The 23,505-nt window shown below is 45.9% G+C and overlaps 1 protein-coding gene across 1 annotated transcript in view; it reads right to left on the bottom strand.

The window, feature by feature from the left end:
- Nucleotides 1-2,016: 2,016 nt before the first annotated feature.
- The window catches only part of LOC149370783 (uncharacterized), a 38,530-nt gene continuing 17,041 nt past the window's right edge, over nt 2,017-23,505 (bottom strand). The window contains exon 6 of the mRNA XM_089578639.1: nt 2,017-2,177. Coding sequence (XP_089434765.1) covers nt 2,017-2,177 — 161 coding nt within the window. The remainder of the gene's footprint in view (nt 2,178-23,505) is intronic.

Genomic DNA, 23,505 nt, shown 5'->3' with positions numbered 1-23,505 from the left:
CGTTGGTCTGCGAATGGTATGGAGTTGTCCTCCGGTGGCTGGTTTGGCTGTAACACAGGATAGCTTGCGTAAGTTCCGCCATGAATGCTGTTCCTCTGTCCGTGATGAACACATCGGGGGCACCGGGTCGCAGAAGAATGCACTCCACGAAAAATTCGGCGACTTCTACTGCTGTTGCTTTCGCTAGGGCTTTTTCCTCGGAGTAGCAGGTCAGGTGGTCAGTCGCTAATAGGATCCGCTTATTTCCAGAAGTTGACTTCGGGAAAGATCCAAGCAAGTCAATGCCGATCAGCTTAAAGGCCCTTGAGGGGCCTTTAAGCTGATCATGTTCAGAAATTCTGCTGTTCGAGTGGGACGGGCCATTCGTCGCTGACAATCTCGGCAGGTTTTCACATAATGCGCGACATCGGAAGACAGTCGGGGCCACTAATATTTATCTTGAATACAACGGAAGGTGCGAGAAAACCTGATATGTCCAGCTGTCGGCACGCCGTGTGAAGCCTGAAGAACTTTTTCTCAGAAGTTTCCAGGTACAGCAAGGACGTAGGCTGTATTGTTCGCAGCGAAATTCTTCTTCACGAGGATATCATCCTGTACACAGAACGAAGACCATCCTCACTTCAACGAGGCGGATGTGACGAAATCTTTCCTTCCAGGTATTCGATGAGAGGTTTAAGGTCAGGGTCCGAGCGTTGCTGCTGTGCGAAAGAGCTGGAGCTGATGGGTTTCTGGAAGACGTCCTCATCGTCGCCGGCGGCGGTGCATCTACAGGGGCTCGTGACAGGCAGTTTGGCGACAGAGTGCTTGCGTTCGGACCTGTAAACGACGGCGACGTCAAACTCCTGGTGGCGCAGGCTCCATCGAGCGAGACAGCCGGAGGGGTCCTTTAAACTCGAAAGCCAGCACATTGCCTGGTGATCGCTGACAACTTTGAACAGTCGTCCGTGCAGGTAGGGGAGGAATTTCGGCGTAGCCCAGATGATGCAAGGCACTCCTTCGCAGTTGTCGAATAGTTAGCGTCGGCCTTGGAAAAGGAACGTCTGGCGTATACAATAATTTTCTCCAGTCTGTCTGTGTTCTGAACGAGGACGGCGCCTACACCAACGCTGCTTGCGTCGGCGTTTTCATCAAAGTGTACAAGGATTGGTGAGGAATGTAAACGATGCTGAAGTTTGTTGAAGGCTTCCGCTGGTGGCACTTTCCAAACAAATGGCACGTCTGTTTGTCAGTTGGTCAGAGGCTCGGCGATGAGCGAGAAGTTCTAGACAAATCCTCGGTATTATGCGCACAGGCCGAGGAATCTGCGCACAGATTTCTTATCGGCCGGCGGTGGAAATATTGCGACAGCGGCTGTTTTCTGGGGAACTATGTGCACTCCATTCTTGCTAACATTGTTGGCTAGAAACAGCAGCATTTCATAGGCAAAGTGGCACATAACTGCTTTCAGGGTTCGGCCGGAAGACTTGATTGCGTATAGTTCTGTTCGGACCCTTTTTAGGCTCTCTTTAAAGTTGGAGGCGAAGAAAACGACGTCATCCAAATATACCAGACAAATTTGCCACTTCAGAGCCTCCCGGCACAGTATCCATTACTCGCTGAAATGTCGCTGGCGCTGAACAGAGACCAAATGGCGTCACGTTGAACTCGAAGAGGCCATCCGTTGTGATGAATGTGGTCTTCTCCGATGTCTTTCATCGACCTCAGTTTGCCAGAAGCCACTCTTGAGGTCTACCGATGAGAAATACTTGGCCTTACAGAGCTGATCCAGTGCATTGTCGATGCGGGGGAGGGGGTCGACGTCCTTTTTTGCTATTTCGTTCAAGCGACGGAAATCAACGAAGAATTGAAGTGCGCCGTCTATCTTTCTCACTAGAACGACCGGTGCCGCCCAAGGGCTCTTTGAAGGTTTGATGACGCCGTCGCGAATCATATCTTCTACTTGGTCCCATATGGCTTGTCGTTCTCGCGGTGACACTCGGCAGGGGCTTTGGCGGAGACGTCGGATGGGCTGGTCGGTTATAGGCGATGCTTGGCAATCACTGTTCCTCGGACCTTGGGCGATGACCAGAAGCACTCGCTGTAGCATTGAATCAGAGTGCGGATCTGGTCATGTTCGTTCCGGGGCAGGGCCGGGTTGATGTTGAAAATGGGTGTGGTCTCTTGGTCAGGTGAATCTTCTGCGGGTGGGTCGGAGAGGGCAAAGAAGTCTCGTACATCGGATGTTTCGTCGAAGAAAGCAATCGTCGTTGTTCTGTTAACATGCCGGTAATCTTCGCTATAGTTAGTGAGCAGTACTTCGGCTTGGCCTTTGCGGAAACGTGATATGCCTCTAGCGATGCCGATTCCTCGATACAGAAGCAATTGTATTATACCTTCGGTGACAGCTTCAGTGCTATTCGCTTCCGTGGTACCTACGTTGACGATGACACTCGAGCTTGGTGGGACAATCACTTGTTCCTCCAGGGCACTAAGCGCAACGTAATGTTCCGGAGTCCTCAACGAAGGGACGTCGTCGCCCTTCAAAAGCGTGACCAGCTTTGATCGCAGGTCAGTGATCGCCTAGTGCTCATTATGAAAGTCCATGCCGAAGATCACTTCGCTGGAACATTGCCGTAGTACAACGAAGGCCGCGGGATAGGTATGTACCTTCACAGTCACTCACGCTGTGCATCGTCCTGATGGCGTAATGAGATGGCCTCTTGGTGGGAATCTGTGGGCCGTCTCAAGCGCTCGTGTCTTTCCTCAGCTGCGTAGCGAATGTGCCGTTCATCACCGAGTAATCGGCTCCGGTGTCGACTGCAACGGTAACTTTCCGGCTGTCGATAACCACTTCTAAATCAGATGACCTGGCTCTTGCGTTGCACGTCGTCCTCGACGCCCGGTCACGACACGTCGTGTATGTGAATCGTGGGCAGGTTGTGTCATCGAAACTTTTTTGGGTGGCGGCGTAATTTTAAAGACTGTTTGCGTCGTGGTCGAGATGGTTGTATGCGGCGTCGGCGTGTCGGCGGCAGCGTCTTCAAGCGGTGTGGTTGTTGGAGGATCTTCGGCCTTTCGCTCTTAAGCAACCTCACATCCAGAGATTGCTGTCTTCAGTTTCCTCTGCGGGGGCTGGGAGATTCTCCTCGTACCGCAGCTGCGTAGCTGCGGCGTGGCTACGCAAAGCTGACGGCGATGGTTAGCGCGAAAGGCGGTTCGGCGCATACTCCCCTCCACGCAGGTATACTCGCAGATTTCTTGCGGACGTTGGCAAGCGTGGTCGTGGTGCGTCAACGACAAAGCCACGAATACCGATACGTCTGTACAGGCAGTGACGAATAATGTGGCCGGCTTCATCGCAATGGAAGCAGAGCAGGTGGTGGTCTGAAGTCCTCCAGCGTCGCATTTCCTGGGGCTTGGGGCGTCGTTCGTAGGGCTGGAGCTTCAACTGGAGGCTTCGATGAAGGGGAGCCAAGCGCATGCTGCACTTCCGGTTTCCTGCGGCGGTTTCCTCAAGGGTCGCTACTTGAGGCTGGTTGGAAGATTGTAACAGGCGATCCTGCTTTTCCCGTACAATTTCGCGGATAACATCCCGCAGGTTGCCTCCGAATGCTGTACCATGCGAGAGAGTAGTCGAGGTCACTTGGAGCTCTCGAGGGAAATGGCGGGCTCGTGCTTCCAAGGTTTTCTCAATGGCCGCTACTTCCGCCGTTCCGTGTCACAGGCGCGTTCATTTTTTATCAAGATGTCCCGGTGTCCGTTTTGGAAAAACTTTTACAACTGCGGCTTTTGTCTAGTTCCGGTTATAGACAGCCATACGGGTTGACCAGGCAAAATGGAGGGAAGGTTTCTTGTGTGCTATTCGGCGTGCTTGTGCTGTTGCTTTTGCCTTGCTTGCAGAATACTCTACCGAGGGTCGGTTGGAAAGCGTCATTTCAAGGTACTCGCTCGAGTTGATTGGGATGGGTGAAGTTTTTTACCAATCAAAAATTTAGTCTGTGGTTTTCCTCCTGATGTTTGTGCGTAGCAGTAAATGAGAAGCGCTGTTTTTCAACCCTTTCCTTCCTCAATTGTTTTAGTCATAGTCCATTTGATGACCTGTGGTTTTCTTTACCTTAGCGTTGTTGCGGGGTTAAAAGGAAGAAGATGGCTGGTGTGACACGTCCCAGTAGCGGAAGAACTTTCTGAGCTCGTCGCTGACGAGAGGTGGTCCCCGGTTTTCCGACGATTGTCGTTGGAATGCGAAACCTGGCTAACGTTTCCTCTAACACCTGTGTTATTGAGATTGCTGTGGATTCTCTGACCTTTAGCATTTCTACATGCATGAAAAATAGCCGACCATCATCAGGTATGTCTTACCCTTCAGGTTTAGGAGGTCTAATACGAGTTGTTGCTAAGGTCGATCAGGAAGTTTTGAGTCCAGTAGAGGCTGATGTGGAGTACTAGTTTCATGTAACTTAATAATGTTACAGCTTTTAACCATGGTCTCGATGTCCTTGGCTTAGAGCAGGTCAGCAAAAACTGTCGCCTGCCAGATTCTTGCACGTAAAGATGCTTCAATGAAGTTGGTGGAGCGTTCACAGCACATTATCCTCGCATGCTGAAGGCATAGCCAAGCGTTCATCGTACTACACGAAGCCTTCGGTTCTGTACAGATCATTTCTCACTTATGGCTTGACATTGATATCTACCTCTTGATATTTTTGAGGCCTTGCTTATTTTGGTTTACTTGGTTCCTATTTAAGAGTCGGATATCTGGCTCTCTCCTCAGTGATCTCGGGAAATTGAGCTGCTTGGATTAAACTTGAAACGTGAAACCCTGGGCCGTGATCAGCTGTTGTCATTCTAGTTCTCTCCTCAGGAGCTCTCACGAAGGCATCTGCAACTGTTAGTTGTTTTCCTAGAACGTAAGTCAACGTCAGTGTGTACCGCTGCAGGCAGAGTATTAACCTTTGGATTAGGGATGACATTTTGCTCCGATCCCTATTCTGAAGGCCAATCAGCGGTTTGAAATTAGTGTGGGCACTTCGCGTGTGATGATGTAGTATTGAAGTGTTTTACATGCAAACAGAGCAGCCAGAAATTCTTTCTCTGATTGTACATAGCGCTGCTGGGGGGGCTGTCAGAACTTTTGAAGCGCGGGCCGCGAGTCTGCCTTCTTCGAGTAAAACTGATCTCATCCATAGGAGCTAGCATCAGTTGAAACTGTTACGGATTTTAGGTGTCAACAGAATGGAGCACGGGTGCCATTGTCAACTTATGACTTGATGAACTTGACGGTTTCGGGGGTCTGTTTAGTCCAGTCGCAGTTCAAATCCGTCTTTAGAAAATAATAAACAGAGCTCGTGATTTGCGAAAAGTTAACAAAGAATTCTATCGAGTATGTTACCGTTCCAAGAAACATTTGTAGTTCTTTCCTGTTGGATGCCGGTCCCTTTTGCTGGATTTGGAGCAATCATAGGCAGCGAGAAACGATACCCTAGGTATGTTACAGAAGTCAAGCCTAGCTTTGACTAGCTTTTAAGCTTGCTGGACAAACTTGTCCTTGTTTAGCTTCACGTTGTTGATTCTCACGTTTCCTGATGCCACACGGCCATCTTCAAAATAGGGCTTTACGTTTTGCCTCCGTTTCTCTGGTTTGCTGGAAGAGTTATGGGAAATGATCTCCACTTGTGCGGTAACCCTTCTTCGGTAACAACCGCTAGTTTTACCAAGCGGCTAACATACGAATTTTCTCCAGGAAAGTAATGAATATTTTGCACCTCATGCAGCTAATAGACTATTAGTAGAAGCAACGAAATGTCATAGACTTTCTGACGATGGAAATATGCACACTGTCTGAGATGCACAAAAGTCTTCTGAGTGTTTACAGAAATGACACCAGTGATAAAATAAAATTGATTAGATTGATTAAGACGTTTAAAGAAGGAATACAGACATTGCAGACAAAACCATGCACTGCGAGCACACCAAATGCGACCATAGACGCGACTCGTCAGTCAATACAAAAACTGACGCTGGCTCAAATGTGTCGCTTCTAATAGAAACTTGATTGAGTAGCACTTTTTTTATAGAGATTTAGTTGCTCCACAAACATATAGAATTTTTATGGCGTGCGTCAGTTAAGGAAAAAAGTCATAGAACTTCCGCACTATTTTCGGCACATTCCTCGTAGCTTCTGCTGCGCAGGAAACTCCTGAGACTGCTAACACGGTATGAGTACTTCAACTGAGTTATGTGTTTTTTATAATCTAGAGTCACTCTATAGGCTCCCTATATGCTTCCGTAGAACCATAGAACCTACACCTTGTATATGTCTAGTACGGAACATATGACGTAGCTTTATTAGAATCGTTTTCATGCTGCCATTCCACTGCGAGTGGAACGCATGTAGAGCAAAAGGGAGAGAAGACAACGAAGAATAGGCCTCACTTTCAACAATTAACATATTTTCTAATTTCAGTCATTATACTATTCTACTTAGCTTGTTTTCCCCGCACATATACCTTCTTGACATTTACCAGCGTACCTCGGCCAATCCCCCCGCGTGGGTATGTGCAATGTTTACTGTGGAGAAGAAGAATCACTTCGCTGCCCTGTACGTCTCTCAGACATGAGCTACGATATGGTGCTCCAACTCGAGAAGTGACGGTAGGCCTGGTCGCGGCCGTCCTTTCTGTGACGATCTGCGTGTCGTTTGTGCTGGGCGTGGTTGTGTCGGCCGCCTCATTCCACAGTCGCTCCGTGAGGGCCAGCCTCACTGAAGCCGCCGCTGACAAATCCCACAGAGAGATTTGGGAAATCCCCACGACTACATACGTGCCAGTGCTGCCCACGACGGAGGAACGCCTTCCCGAAACTGCTACGGCTGCCAACAAGGTCGAAATTTTTAACGATGACGACGCCACTGCATCCAGTTCATAGACGTATCGTTTACGTTTGAAGTATTTAGTGCTGCCTGCATGTGACATGGAACTGAGAATGATGCCACTAAAAGAAAACGGTAATTGCCAGTCTACTGCAGATTTTGATTAAACTGCTTCCAGCAGGTGATAATCGTCTCCAATCACTCACATGAGTTAAGTCCTGAGCTCTTTTTGGCAGAAGACGTTACCGTGCTCTTATAAAGGTTTCCATTTGATCCTATAACGAGTAAATAACTCTAAACAACGCTGGGCTCATATCTTTATATAAATACGCAAAGAATTCAATATAAACATCATAATCAGGAAAAAGTTATTAGAAGATATATGGGATAGCCCTTTTTCCCGCGTAAAGTATTCGGCCAGTGCAATTTCAGCGCTTATAGGGAAAACATGAAAAGTCTATGCATTCCCTGGATGCCACCGAATCGTAATTGATAAGCAGCCGCAGTATTTTTGCTATAAAAGCCTTTGCCTGTTTCAGCTGAGTAGGTGAGTAAGTTTTTCAGGTGAGTAGGTTTCACACAACATCGAGAAATTCTATTAAAACACGTTATTGGGTTTGTTGGTCAATTACATTAGGACAAATAAAACCAGCCAAGAGAAGATGCATGAAGAAAGAAGTTGCTCCCGGCTGTAGCAGCGATCAGCCTTCTAGTTATGCCTTGAACATGCCGGAAGAAATAAGGAGGTGGGATGTACACCACTGCATTTTACAGGGCTAGTTGTTTTTGAGGACACTGAGGGAAACCTCGTCACCTGGTGAAAAATAAAGCTACATGCATTTATCACGACAGGATCACGTGCTGCGTGTTGCGATGTTTGTGAGCACGCCGCAATTTATTCGCTCGCTGCACTGGAAGATAAAATGGAAGCGGTAATTACGCAAAAATCTGCAATTTTAACATACTATTGCTTGATTTTTCTAGTCGCACGGTCGTCACAGTTTATGCGTGTGCGGATATTTATTTTTTCGCTTGTGCCAGAAATATTCATTTCGTGTATCAATTGCTGCAAGAGTACGTAAATGCTCTGGAAGTTTGGCTGGACAAACAGCAACAAGTGTACCATGCTTGTTTTCCCACAGGCATCCCCTCTTTACATGTCTTTGTCGTATCACTCTATGCTAATCTCGCAAGTTGATTCTATTAAATACTTGGGTATAATGTATGACCCGTATTTAGACTGGTGGCCTCAAATTAGATGCGTTGCGCTCAAAGGTGAGCGTGCCCTTGCCGGTTGGTCACGGTAGGCAGCAAAAAAAAATTCGTTGTGTGGCGGTGCACTCTGCCCTTTCTTTAGAAGACCTATGTACGGCCAATACTTGACATTTGGTTCCGTTCTCTTCTCTGGGTGCCCAAGGTACATGCTTGAACCCCTGTTGGTTATAGAGTGACGCGCTCTGTACTTTTGATTAGGTCTGCCTAAAACAGTGTCTAATACTGTGTTGAGATGCGGACGCCTGTTCTAAATTCGTAATTAAAGCTTCTCACCAAGCGGGCGTTTTTAAGGTCTTTGTAGCTTGTTCCTGGATTGGCTAACCCATGTTTACAACGAACGCAACTGCCTTCTCTGGTACTATTTGGCCTAATAGGTATCAAATCCTTCACTTTGGGTTCTCTAATTCCCTGCTGTCGAAATTTCCGTGTAATATTCTTTGGTACAAGTTAGCCACAGGCGGGCTGATATGGTAGCCTCCTTTGACGACACCCTCCCGAGAAATGCTAAGAATCGGCCTGCCATTGTGTTAAATGGACTTACAGAGGAGCACCTAGGTATTTTTTCAACCATGTTGTCGTTTTTACAAACGTCTCCCCGTAAAAGGAAAAAACACCCAATGGCATTACTCAAGGGCTCTTGTTTGGAGATATTCATTTCGGGCCCCTGACTATACTTCTATTTTTGTCGCTCTGTTTGTGGCCATTGAGTAGGCCTTAATAAGAATTCCCTGCAATATCACTCAAGTTATTATACTTTCAGATAATCTTTTCATCTTGAGAGTGTACGATGAATCGAGGGATATTCTTGTGAGCCGATCCCTTCAATATCTCTTCAAGTATGCTTTCACTGGGTCTCTTGGCACTTTGGCATTGTTTCTAATGAGAGGGCTGGTTTTTTAGCTAAGTGCGCCCTTGACGGACCTATTCTCTCATTCGTCATAAATGCTGTATACATGACAGCATCGCTTTCAGCGATTTCAGCGTCTCTGCTACTTGAGCCACGAGCCTCTCCTCGCTGCAGCGGATTTTGAACACCTGGCATTTCCTTGGAGTTTGTGGATGTGCAGTTCAAGGCAATGTGAGGTGTTCATGACCCTCTTGCGCTGCAGAATAGAGCGGCTAAATCTTTATTTTCGTCGATTAGGTTTATCAATGACCAAGCTTTCTGAGTTTTGTGGTGAAACTGAGTCCGTAGATACCTTTTCCTCTTCTGCGGGTGGTTCGCTGCTCTCCGTAAAATTTACCGCGAGATCCACCTCGCTCGACTACTGCTTCCTCTGTCTATTCAGATTCTCCTCACCAAAGAGTTACATCAGGTAGGCTCCTTTGCAGGAATGAGAATTCACTGCTGCCTATTTCTGTATTTCTTTTGTACAAATTTTAGTCGAAGTCACAAAATTATATAAATTCTCTATTCCTTCTACATGAGTGCGTGTGCATCCTATATACACCCTGGCCAATCCCTGCCGTGGGTATGTGTCATTAAGCTTGCGGACATCATCACCATCAAACCAGCATTGCACGCTGTGAATTGGGGCGAAAGCGTATAGGCGAAATTTTCATGATATGCGTGTATTCGAAGCCGACGTGATCAGACAGTGGGAGCACGATCGTAAAGGGCTGGCCCGCGACCGTCAGACGCAAAAGACAGGCCTACCGAAGTGAAGCTACTTTAGGAGTTCACCTCCTTGATGGCGCTAGTTCGGTTAAGCGAGTTTAGTTGGTAACGGGCCCTGAATGAATCACAATACTAACTGCTTTCTGCAAGCTTAACGACCACTGTCATCAATAGAATCAAAGAGAGGCGAGATTAAGCGAGCAGCTAGCATTGTAATTAGAGACATCTTTGAAGGTCACTTGGCAATTTCCCACGCGTCCATCCGTCCGCGGGTAGACGTCTTACCTTGATAATATTAACCTGGCTAACATTTAGGTCTACGCTGACCTGAATTTATTGAAGGGTGCCCATGCCTCAAGAAGCATTCACCGTTTGACATGCACTGCATTATCTGGCTAAATCGCGCGTAGAGCAGGTGGTAGGTTTAGAAAAGCACCTATATAATACAAGAAAAATGGTAAGAGAGAGAAAATAAAATAGTAGAAATACAAGAACAAGAAATTAGCCCTGAAGGATTACATGACCATCTTTATGAGCTGCCGCTATGAGAACAAGGAAGGCCAGGTAACTCGCGAAAAGCCTAACGACGAATGGTGCGCATGCGACGGAGCAAAATAGGGCAGTGCACGTATTCATTCCATGCGATATGCCAGAATACGCGTCGCGCCTATTACCTTGCAGGCTTTTTAATGCTGGTTGAGGGATTGTTTTTGCGTGGTTCCCACTTTAATGGCGTAGTCTCACCGGACCGTCTATGCTGCACTTCGAAAAAACGAACAAAATCGTGGAAAGTGGCAGCGCGAAGCAACAAGGACGTTGGTGAACCACTGGGGAAAGCTGCCCTTTTCCGCTATGATGCACCAACTACCCCGAACCAGGATAATAATAGAACAAAATCGGGAAATTTTGGCGTTCAACTCTGCTTGGATGCCTAAACTTTAATACAGAAATAACAAGCAACAATGCGTCCGTCGGTCATTCCACCTGTCGACCTTTCCTCTGGAATTGCTTCTCTCGAAAGGGAGACCTTTCCCATCTCCACAGAGAAGAGGAAGAAGTGTCGTTAGCTACGCGGAACTCAACTTTATAAGACAGCCCGTCAATAAGGCTCACGTGCTGCAAAACCACATGGATTACACGGGTGCAGATAGTAAACAGTTTTGACGCAGTGGTTGGCCATAAGGCAAATACGGTAACGATCGTCTTTGCTACAGTTGCCCGGCTTGCCCAGTCACATTTGTCATGCGGTATCAGTTTACCGCAGCGACCGTGTTGACCGTACAGCGGTGCAAACACTCTCTACGCTAGTACATTCTCGAGAAAGCTCACGCGTAAGCCGACATGGGCAAAAATGATTAGAACAGCAGGTTAAAAGCCGAACATTTGTGTTTTTCTTCAGCGCATTTTACGATTTCGACGTCGTTTAATCTAATCATGTTTCGATTTTTAAATTTTGTAGCTAAAGGTTGCCAGAAAACTCTTTCCTGGATTGCAGCGCTAACCATCCTTGTTTATAATATTCCAGCTTCTCATAACACTAGCTCTCTCGCAATTATTTTTATTCTAATTTTAAATTTTGCACCTTCATCGCACGTCTCCAAAAAAGATTTATGTTTGGCATTACAGCTCGAATTAAAGCGTGTCCAAATTTTGGTCCATATCCACCCAAGCGCAGCCGCCTGCGCTTGGGTGGATGCCAGTGAGTAATTACCTACTTCACCTTGGGGGCTTCCCCCAAAAACTTTTTATCAAGACTGTTCCCACTTCGAGTTTTCATCAATTCGCTCTCGCCTTAATATACGCTTGCCGTCCCGGTTGGCTTAGTTGGTAGAGTGGCTGCTCGGATGAAACGGTGGTCCTAGGTTCGAACATTGGATAGGGACAAAAATGTTTCTTTAACTGCGAAGTTTCTGAGAAAGCTGTATAGATTTCCTCTGCAGCTGCATGGCTGCGCTTGGATGGATGCCAATGAACAATTACTCCATTATTACGTCCATATTTTCTTTGCGACCTCCTTTGATAAACTGGTTTTTGAGTGAAGGAAATGTAGCAGTATCTGTCTCACATTTCTCGGCGGACAGCTTAACCGCGCTGTCAGGGAAGGGAGGAAGGTTGTAGTGAAAAAAGACAGAGGTTTGGTTTATGGTTTATGGGGTTTAACGTCCCAAAGCGACTAAGGCTATGAGAGACGCCGTAGTGGAGGGCTCCGGAAATTTCGACCACCCGGGGTTCTTTAACGTGCACTGACATCGCACTGTACACGGGTCTCTAGAATTTCTGCTGCAAAGAAATTATCCTCCAAAGAAATTCTAGCCGCCGCGGCCGGGATCGCACCCGCGTCTTTCGGGTCAGCAGCCGAGCACCATAACCACTGAGCCACCGCGGCGGCGAAAAAAGAAAGAGGTTCCGTAGCGGAGGTCTCCGTAATAATTTCGACCACCTGGGAATCTTTAACGTGCGGTGATGTTGCACAGCACACGGCGCCTTTTGTGGTCCGCCTCCACTGAAACGCGGCCACCACGGTCGGGTTCAAACCAAGGTACTCCGGCCCGGTAGACGAGCGCCTTAACCACTGAACCGCCGCGGCGGGTCCTAATTTTATCTTTTTATTATGTTTTCGTACACAGTCATATCACTTACGGTATTGTTGGATGGGGAAATACGCACTGTTGCAATTTATCGCCAGCATCACATTTACATAACCAATCCGTAAGCACTATCACCAGCTACTCTTTTTCTACTAATGCTCGTTCTTTACTACATGAGCACAACATGTTATCGTTCATAAGCTTTTTCAGTGCTATCTAGGAATTACGTCATTTAAGCTCTTAAATGATACCCACATTTTGAGCTTATCAATCCCTTCCTGTTGTATAACCACAAACGTAGCAGATTTGTAGGAAGATTTGCTCCACCAAAAATTAAGGACAAATGGCGTCGTGTTTGGCAGCCATTTATATTTGTAACGCATTGATATTGTATTCACACTAGAAGCATAAATTTCCTTGCCTGCGTTCAAGAATAAGCTGGAGGACTTTTTCTTGGAATGCTGATGCTTTATTCTTTTTATAAGTCTATCACCTGTGCTATTGTGATGTTGGATTTTTTTTTGTCTCTCGACGTACTGCTATGTTATTTGAAGTATTTTACATCCATCCGCTAACGGTAGCGTTATTATTTATTTTGTTGTAATTATTTACTGAGGGTGCCAGTCCAGTCTCCGGACTTTTAGGACCTCGCCTGTATATTTGTGACCTTTGTAAAATGTTGAAACCTTTGAAAGAAAGAGAGAAAGCTCTATCCGATCAGGTATATATGTGAGTAAACTTCATTACGGCGCTGTAAAAGGGAAGTAAACTAACTTATCATTCAGCAGTGAGTTCATATTGACGCCAGCGCTCATGCAGACGGAAGCGCCTTTCAAGAAGAAGAGGAAGTGTGTGTGTGTGAAAGTGCACCTGAAAGGCGCTTCCGTCAGCATGTCACGGTGGTATTCAGCGGCTGAGGGTCAACAGCGACGTAGCCCCGACGTGCGCTTCCAGGTGCACTTTCACACACACACACTTCCTCTTCTTCTTGAAAGGCGTTTCCGTCTTCACGAGCGCTGGCGTCAATATCACCAACAAGGAATGAAGAAGGTTCCCCAGTGTCTGAGTACCGCACGGAGGTAATTTTAGCGACATTTCATCCTTGATGCACGAGCGCTTTTTCGAAAGGAGCGGCCGTCTACGCGTATCAGATTTCGGTGCTTGTGAAAAAGTTATCTTGGGCTTCTCAAGGTTATACTTCCTGATTACCTCTAAAACACAACGAATATGCTTATCCCGTCTTTCTTGGAGGGTACACAGGACAAACATCCGCCCCCAAAACGCATTAAAGAACCGGATGCTTCCCGCTGCATAACACAGAGCCTGTCTTTCCAACTTCCAGACTTCCTGATTTCACGAGATTAGTTCTTGGGAAATAATGCGCTAGAATTTTTGTTTTTCTTTTAAGGAAGCCTAGCGAACTATAAGTAATGTCAACAGAAGCCACCGGAAGTTCAATCTTCCGAAAGCATTACAAGTAGTGTAACTCTATTCCAGCTTTTCATCTTAGAGGAAACGAAAGTATCGAAAATAACTTCCTGTTACTCACGGCAACATGAACATCAAATTTATCAAGTTACTTCATCTCGTTAAAGGCTGTATATCGTTCATTAAAGCACGTCGCTTCTTTTCTGTTCCGTTTCTATGGCACAACGCTGAATGCACGATGATGCATATAGCGCGCAGAGCTGACAATATTACGAAAGTCGCAAGTTATGTATCAAATTACATGTTCATTCTCTGCTTCCTTACATTTCCTTTTTTTATGTGCGTTCTGTATTCGGGAATGCCTTTCCTTCATAATGTATAGCCTAGCTTCAGTCGCACAGAAATTTTCATGGAGCAGCGTTTTCGCAGAAAATTTTTCCACTTTTCTCTTTAAAGACTTCGACCGAACTAGGAGCAGTTTTTCCAGAGCTTTCGAAAGCGTTGCTGATGTGCGTACATACATTCGCTTTCAGTGACTGAGCCTCTTCCCAAAAGCAGTCTAATAAGGCGTTTGCATTGAACTATAAAGTGATATTCATAGGGCTATTTTTACGCACTCGTATAGAATTATCCACAACTTTTTCGCAAGTGGTTACGTCGTCTACTTGAAATTCGAGATTTACCTGGGTAAGACAATTTCCATGCGTCTCTGCCTTTATGAATTAGTGTTATTAACGTAGTTAATAAAGTCGCTTCATTTTGCTTTGGAGTGACTTCCTAAAGGCATCTGGAAAAGAAAGAAATTGACAATAGGTACCTACACGTCCCGGTTTTTTCAATGCTATTTAGTCAACCCGCAGTAATGCAAGATGATTTGAATTATTTTGCTCCTTTGACTCCTTCGTCCATGTTTTTTTGTGTTATTTTGTTTACTTTTTTTTGTCATTTGTATTCAGTTCTCCAACTGCAGATATGAGAGTTTCGGATGAAAAGCTCTTAATATATCGCCTAATAGAGGGAAAAGCCGGCAAACCAGGAAAGCAAGCTCTGTTTGTTTGAACTGTCTCGCAAGCGAAGTTGTATGTCAGCCTGAGACAAGGACGTCAAACATTATTATTTTACTTTGGCAATGCTTGTTATGGTTTGAGAAAACACGGTTGATATCCTTATTTAGGCCAAAGGCGTCTTAGGTGCGCTCGCACTGCGTGGCCATGGTTTTGCATTGTTTATCCACGTTTTTCAGAGTGTATCGTGGTTATGCTTTGTTAACTATGAAAAATGACATCTATATATGAGTAATGTGGTATATGAAGTGTACCTTGGGTGTTGTGTGTGCTTTCATGGCATAGCTGAAGCAGAGTAGATATATTGCAATATTTACTGCAGTCGTTTTATGCATGCATATCAGTCAGGGCTTCCATTCTGCTGAAAGTTCGCCATCCTCGGTGTTGTCGTCGTCATAGTCACTGGTGGCGATGTTGTGAGTGGTGAATCAAATAGCCCACATGCCACGTGGGCATGCTTTCCCTGTCCTGTGCTTTCCTCTCTTCGTCCAGCGTCGTTTTGCGTGGTTGCAATATGCACTCCATTGGCAACCACCAACTAGCCCGCATTCACTTGTTACATGTGCCACGTAGGTAACATGAACTTGTGACACGATAACAAACTGGTTATTACGATAGGTGTCAGGCACCTATTAACTGCATGGTAACAACATTCGGTCACTAGCAGATTAATATTACACATGGCGACCAATATACGGGGTGTTTCACCTAAGACTTTGCAGAAGTTTTAAAATTAGGCTTTATGAGTTAGAAAAGTGCTTTTTTCGGTATAGCATTGTCAGCGGTGCAGTGCATCAAAAGGTAGCTAAGACGTGGTAACAGCAGGCTGGTTCAAAAATATTTAATATTTAACTTGTTAACTATTACCGTTAGGCTTCTTAGTAATTCAGAGGCGTGTAGCCCACGGTAAGTAATATCCATATCAGTTTTTTTAATTTTGAAAAAGCAGTTACCCTTCTTGCTGTGGCCCAAGAGATTGTGGCTATTTCGACGAGTTACGTGCTCTGGAGAGGTTGCTTTGCCTGCAGGCTTCTCGAAAAAATGCTCATTGGCGCGATGTAGCCAGAGTTAGCTAGGCCACAGCGCCGAGGGTCACGACATTTTCAAAATTCTAAAAGCTGGCACGGATATTACTTGCAGTGAGATACGCATCTTTCAATAATTAGGGCTTAACAGTGATAGTTGAAAAGCTAAACATACATTATTAGTTAAAAACCTGCTAGTTAGCACGTCTTAGCTGTATTGCGATGTACTGCAACACTTACAATGCTATGCCGAAAAACGTGCCCTTCTGTCTCAAAAAGCATATCTAAAAATTTCATAAAGTCTTAGGTGAAATACCCGGCCTGTAAATATACACACCTACGCAGGATTCCACAACCATATGAGCAGGTTACCACCTGTCTACCAGGGCAGAGGGACCACCTGCCAGAAATAGCAGAAGGACCAAAAGCTTTTTACGTGAATGTAAGCTTGAGTGCCAGTGCAATAACACAGGAATTGAAATATCCCAAAAGCACGCCATGGCTATTTAGTAGCCGAGGGTAAACATCGCTTCAGCGAAGCAATAGTCAGCCAGCAGCCAGCGGCAGAAAATGTTCTCTTTCTTTTCAGCTGGTCAGATGTACTCCGAATGCAAGTAACCTCGTCGCGGTACCACTTACCCGAGCGGCCATGCCGGCTTTATACCAGCAGCTCCAGTAAGCTAATTAAGGACGGTTATAATCCCAGATGAGCTTGCTCTCTCTCTTGGCAGGTCTGACGATCGTAAGCTTCACGGCTTTCTTATCGGCGGTCTTTACGACCCTACAATACTAGGGTGGATGCGGCAGCTCATCTGGGAATAGCTAAGGAGGGGGGAACAATATACCCTGGTAGTGTAGAAAAAGACGGCAGCAATCTCTGCGGGTAAACACAGGCTCTCACGTTGCCCTCTTAAGAGAACCTCTCAACGGATAGTGATCAGGGAACATTTCGGTTAGCGTTAATGTATCAGTCGTCTGCTTTTTCATGTGGGCGTTACCACTGCAGAGCCTCTTGGTTTAGAGAGTTAAGTGATGGCAGTGTTCACTAGAATCGACACCACGGAAGTTAATCTGCAGTGCTACTTCAAGAGCAAACGGTTCGAACAAGGGACCAAAACTGGAGTCTCTTCAGGTACATTGTTTGTGGCGTCTGTACGTCATTTACAGGAGGACAGCATTGTTCCTTCTTCCCTCCGTCACCAAAAAAAAACAAGAAGCCTTCACTCATCTCAAGATCTTCGCTTCGCAAATGGAGCATGAAACTCGTTACATGCTGCAAGATGAAAGATGACGTGTTCAGTACAATGAGTGGTATTCAGACTAATTTGCTGGAGAACATAAATAAGATAGAGGAAATCTACGAGCGCTAACCTAAAAAAACCTGCTTTGTTGTAAAGTTGAATGGTGATTTGTGCATGCACTCCATTTAATGCCTTTTGCACATTTAATGGGGTAGGGCAAAACGGAAGGCTGACGAAAGAGCCCCACATGGCAGCCTGGAGCGCTGCATGGAGTACTGCAAGGCACATGGAGCGCTGCATGGCAGCCAAGTTTTAAGTACAAGCACCACAAGAAAGAGATCAAGAATTCTGCATTTATGGCTGCCCTTAAAAGGTGCACACGCCACGCTTACGCGAAGCCTAAATGCTACAAACTTTCAATCCATAACGTAATAAGCCCAGTAAAGTAGTGTGTCTCGAGAGTTCTCTTCAGGTACGCAGAGAGCATTGCCGAAGAGACAACACCCTTAAAGGACTTTTAATGGCTTTAATGCAGTTTTTCTTGCTTAAAACAGCTATTGTCGTACCTTATCTGCATCCAGGCTTTTATGCCAAATTCTGTAGTTATTTATGTTCGCTGCCGGCAATAGCAAAAGAGGCTGGCCAAAATGTTAAAGAGGCACTGAAGGTGGCTTGGAGTTGGCCTGTTATCAATTGTTAAATGCCCGAATGTCAGCCTATAGCAAATGGTATAGCATAGTCTAACCTCATTCTAGTGAAAACAAAAATGGATAATTATAGCAATAAATGTGTTTTGAAAGTTAGAAACGTATAAAAATATAGAGATGAAAGTTTCATTGCCACACGACGTTTTCGCAAACTGATTCAATGCTTTCTTTAGCGCGGACCTGTAGGATAGCGCACATCGCCATCAGCTTCAACTTTGCATTGCCAGAATCGTTTTCTTCATTATCTTCCCTAGGTAGAACCTAGTGGCGGGGAACAAGTGTACCGCTATCAGCTGTAATTTCCTCATAAATAAACGAGTCCACTGTCGGCGGACTAAGGTGAAAATGGTAACAAAGAGACAGACAATCGAGTATAAGCCACAGTGGATGGACCTCCACCTGTGTGCTTTAAATAACCCTTTCAGTTTTTACAATTTTCGCACCAGTCATCCGATCAACCAGTATCAATCAATTTTCGCGCCGCAATTTTCGTGCAGATATCGCATGTTCAAACTTAGTTCTATATCTTGACTCGTAACACAACTGCAACCAGTGCCACGGTCTGAGTTGCTCAATGCATAAACCGAGCCCTGCCTTTTTACCGCAATGAACTAAGTTGCCCGCAAGAACGTTCTATTACAAGATGAAAGAACGCCCGTCAAAAGCGATTTCCAGCTGGGAAAAGCCTACGTTGTCAATAGAGTGGCCTGAAGTGTACTTGAGAGTAAAGCATTGGAACATGAAAGTTCATGGAATAAAATTCTTTGCCTAACGAAGATGCCTTGTACTCAGGAAACTGGCATCCGCTGAATCACACAGCGAAGATTTTCTTCCAAATGTTCTGACTGTCCCTTCTCCAGTTTAGCAAGAACGCTAAGGATTCATTACAACGGCTGTCCGTCATTTTGGTGCGCAATTTGGGCGATCCATTCTTTTCGGTGCGGCACACCATTGTTACATTTTCACGCTCAGATTCAGCTGCAACTTTCAAGCCCATGCAAGTCTGAAGGAGGCAAATGATTGCCGCTGGCGCCTGTCATGAACACCGGGCACAATTCTTATCCTCTTAGTTGGGAGCAGAATGAAGTGTTGGCTACTGTAGGTGTTGGAGGAAGAAAGTATACTTTGGTTTAGAGCGCTGCGAACGCGAAAATTGTAATCAACTCTACGCGTGCCGGCGTCGCCGTGTCGATGTCGATAGGTGAAGCATTGTCGGCTCCGCTGATGGCGTTTGCAAGAGTGGATGGAGCGCTCCCACTGATGGAGTTTTTTTCTGACTACCTTTATCTCGCGGGGCCTCGTTTGAAGTGCCTACACCGAAACAGTCACGAAGAAGAAAAAATCATCAGGGGCTGGCGAAGAAACTGAACCCTGGAAAATGAGTTCCTCTCTTTCGGTAATTGAAACAGGGTGCAGCAGAAAAAATATTAGAAGTTTACCTTGTGATTATATCTAGTATATATCTGCGGTCATTCGTTTTCTTGCAAAATCCGGTTTCACTCGATTCTCGCGCTCTGAGTTATTTCTGTATTAATGAATTAAATCCAATTTCCACGCGAAAATGGAGCTTAAGGCACATTTCAGCAGCTCACAATGCTGATGGGAGCGCCAGGACATTGACGGATGCCGCATAGGTTTTCCAAGAGGACAGCCTTAGGTAGGTGATTGTGACTTTATAGCTCTTTTACGGCTTGTTATTTGGGAAGGGTATATTCTTCTCGAAAAGTGCATCGTTAAAGCCAAAGGGCAAAAAACGGCACTGAAGGTGCGCTTTTTAGGCATCATTGCATGAATTGCGGGCTTCACACGATATCAACGTATGGCTGCAAGGTTTCTGCGGTGTTCAGGTGGTCGATGTGGTTTAGGAAATGAAAATGTCAAAGTAACAAAGGCCAATAGATTGTTTTTCGGTAACACTACCTACTATTTTTCTGCGTAGAAAGTGGGCGATGTTGCTGAGAAAATCGTTAATAAAAGTGCCAGAACCCTTCCACATTCTAACCGCCAGCGCAAGGTGACCACAGTTACATCACTTCTAAGCCAACTTTGCATAGGAGCTGTCCAACCAATGAGAGGCGTCACTTCTAAAGAACGGGAAACCGGTTTGGTTTGGTTTGGTTGATGGGGTTTAACGTCCCAAAGCGACTAAGACTATGAGAGACGCCGTAGTGGAGGGCTTCGGAAATTTCGACCACCTGGGGTTCTTTAACGTGCACTGACATCGCACAGTACACGGGCCTCTAGAATTTCTCCTCCAAAGAAAGTCAACCGCCGCGGCCGGGATCGAACCCGCCTCTTTCGGGTCAGCAGACGAGCACCATAACCACTGAGCCACCGCGGCGGCAGAACGGGAAGCCGGCCGCAAAACGCAACAAGAATCCCGACCGAATCAGCCGCCACAGCGGCAAGGTGGAAAGGCACTCCCCATCAGTTGCCTCAGACCCCCCCCCTCCCCTTTCCCTTCCAAACCTCCATTAAAAGGCAGATGCTCTCCCAGTTGAGTATTGCTGAAACGGAAGCCTACGGTAGAAATAGGCTACATGGCTGCGAAAATCACTGCCGGAGTAATCGAGGGATAATTCAGACTGCGGGACATACTACTGATAAAGCTGGCGCACGTATACATCGACGAAAACGACGCGAGCATATGGCCTTTGGTGTGTTGCGTACTGGCGCGAAATGAATACGTTGTCTTTAAAAGGTCGCCAAAAGCGTGCGAGCAGCAATCACGCTGTAACGTATTTCATTCAACACAACATCTGAGTGAAAATTGCGCGTGAATGGCTCATTAAACCACTTGACGTGCTGTTAATTATCGCGTGTTGGACGGCTAAATACGCCGTTAGTATGATCGCCGACGACACTTTTGATTGACTCAGCGGCGGTCAGCTGTAGCTTGCAGGAGAGTTGCTTAAGAGTACCTTGGATTGGATGTAGGACCACCATATTGCTCCACCAAGTATCCAAATTATGAGGAAAAGCCAGAACCCTTGAAAGCGGAAAGCAGACTTGGTGCAGTGGTTAGATTGAGTGCAAGCTCAATCCGCTTGAGTCTTGCTGCCTAATTTGCTTTATTCTAGGCAGATTAGTGTTGAATTGGATGACACAGCTTGCTAGCAATGTGTCGGCTGCACCGAGGCCTATCTCAATAGGCTACGCGCAAAATACTCGCCATGTGGTGGATGTGTGGTGCCTTCTGTTGTAAACGCCGCAAATCACAAGCGTTTGTTTTTAACAGTGATGAACACTTATGATAAAATTGCGTGTTATTGATAAGAAAAGAACATTTTCAGTCAACATGAGCACTCGGAGAAAATAAAATGCAGCAATGCACGAGAACAGTAGGTGTACGAATGGACTGTCACCAATGGTCTAGTGCTAAACGATGCAAGGAGTTGGTCTCTCCGCAATGCATAGAGGCTGTTCAACCATGTGATCACGTTTAGCCATAGAGGCGCGAATGGAGGAGGCAAAAGAAACGCGCAACTCTAGGTACTCATACAATAACTCTAGGTTGTAAGGAGGAAAGAGTCACGGTATGTTTCGTGCAACTGTAGTTTTCCTCGTGCCAGCTATAGTTGTCGGCAGGGGATAAAAGGACAACCTTGACGAACGCCCATAAGCCGGTTGAACGTTTTTCTCAAAGAAGCGCTTGAATCGTTAATACCACTTTAGCTCCATATCGCATCGGGGTGCTACAGGTATGTTTAGTGAATTAACACTCCAATGAAAGGCGATAAACTTTGGCCTTGTGTGCCGGCGCCTCACATACTGCCTCCATGATGAACAGCACTGCGAAAAGACTGTTTAGAGCGAAGGTCTTAAGCGGGAGCTCTATGAACCTACGCGCGGAGCGCCTGCGCTCCCATCACCGCGCACGACGGGCGTAGAAAAGGTCAACCATTTCCATGTTTCAATAAAACTGAGAGTTGAGCTAGTTGGTACATGTTTCTTGGAAAAAAAACAGCGCTAAACGAAAGGACAACGAAAAAGAGTACAACAGGACCGGCGCTGACTATCAACTGAAGGCTTTATTAGGAACAACACGCAATATATACTCCAATGACAACCAAGAACGCATGGCAACACCAAAAGCTACAATGATACATCAATCACCTGGATCAAGATACTTCAGTTCACAGTCATGAACTGTTACAGAGGGGATGCTCACGCACGAGTCACTGTTTCGGCACCAAACAAGCTCGGCAAATTGTGCGCCATTGTAGATAGAAGGGCCAGGGAAGAGGAAAAGAAACGAAGAAAAACAAAAAAAGGTTGCCAGATTAAGCATGACCGGCGGTTTGTCCCTTGTGCTGAAGGGGTTGTGTATCAAGTGCCGTTCACGTGCGGGAAGACCTATATAGGTCAAACAGGAAGGTGCTTGAACACCCGCTTAAGAGACCACAACACTTCATTAAGGGGGGCTCCGTCATCAAACTTGGCCTTGCATTATAGGAACTGTTCCCAGAATAACCAACCTGATTCTTCTGAAAAATCATGTACCCCCATTTTTAATGAAACCAAGATTCTGTACAAACACAAAGATGAACTAACACGGGAAATCAGTGAAGCCTTTCATATCCAAAAAAACAGTGACTCGTGCGTGAGCATCCCCTCTGTAACAGTTCATGACTGTGAACTGAAGTATCTTGATCCAGGTGATTGATGTATCATTGTAGCTTTTGGTGTTGCCATGCGTTCTTGGTTGTCATTGGAGTATATATTGCGTGTTGTTCCTAATAAAGCCTTCAGTTGATAGTCAGCGCCGGTCCTGTTGTACTCTTTTTCGTTGTCCTTTCGTTTAGCGCTGTTTTTTCAAAGAATCTCCATGTTTCTGCTGCTAGTTCGCTCTCCCTCACCAACAGGCTGAAAATGTCAGACTGAAAGAGCCAGGAAGAGAAACCTAACCCTTTAACCGCCATATTAGGTGCCAAAAAACATGCGAAACCGCGAAATTGTTTAAGTAGTCAATTGTTTTCGTGCTATTCTCATTCTGAAAATATATTGTTTCTTTGGTTCCTGGTTATAATTAACACAAAAGTAAAAAAAAAGAAAAAGCTGCTGGACCCGCCGCGGTGGCTCAGTGTGGTTAGCGCGCTCGGCTACTGAGCGGGAGTACCCGGGTTCGAACCCGACTGTGGCGGCAGCATTTCGACGGTGGCGAAACACAAGAAGCGCCCATGGCCCATGTGGTGTGGGATATCAGTGCACGTTAAAGATCCCCAGGTTGTCGAAATTATTGCGGAGCCCTCCACTACGGCACCTATTTCTTCTTTCATTGCCACCTTCTTTCCTTCCCTCATGGCACGGCTCAGGTGTCCACCGGTATATGTTAGACAGATACTGCGTCATTTCCTCCCCCCCCCCCATAAAAATACAATTTAATTTAATTTAATTAATAAACTGATCTTGAGGGCGGCTTGCTTTCAGTGCATGCTATAGTGAGGAGTTTACGCACACTGAAATTCGCCGTTTTTATTTCATCCAAACCTCTGTTACTCACTGCAAAGTACATAGATGTTCGTTCACCCTAGCACAAACAACGTTTGATCATTAGTAGTTACCGTGCGCTACACAGCTCGTCATCGTGGCACTCGTCGCTGTCGCTTTAGTCGCCATCCATAGCCGTCTACAAGTCGCAAAATTCTAGATCGTCAGCAATGCTCCTTTCAGAAGTGATTTAAGAAGCAGGTCTTTGCTTTGAGACAACGC

This window comes from Amblyomma mixtum, chromosome 1 (genome assembly GCF_055824585.1).
Source record: "Amblyomma mixtum isolate Tamu chromosome 1, ASM5582458v1, whole genome shotgun sequence".
NCBI lineage: Eukaryota > Metazoa > Arthropoda > Arachnida > Ixodida > Ixodidae > Amblyomma > Amblyomma mixtum.
This window is presented reverse-complemented; position numbering and strand designations above follow the sequence as displayed.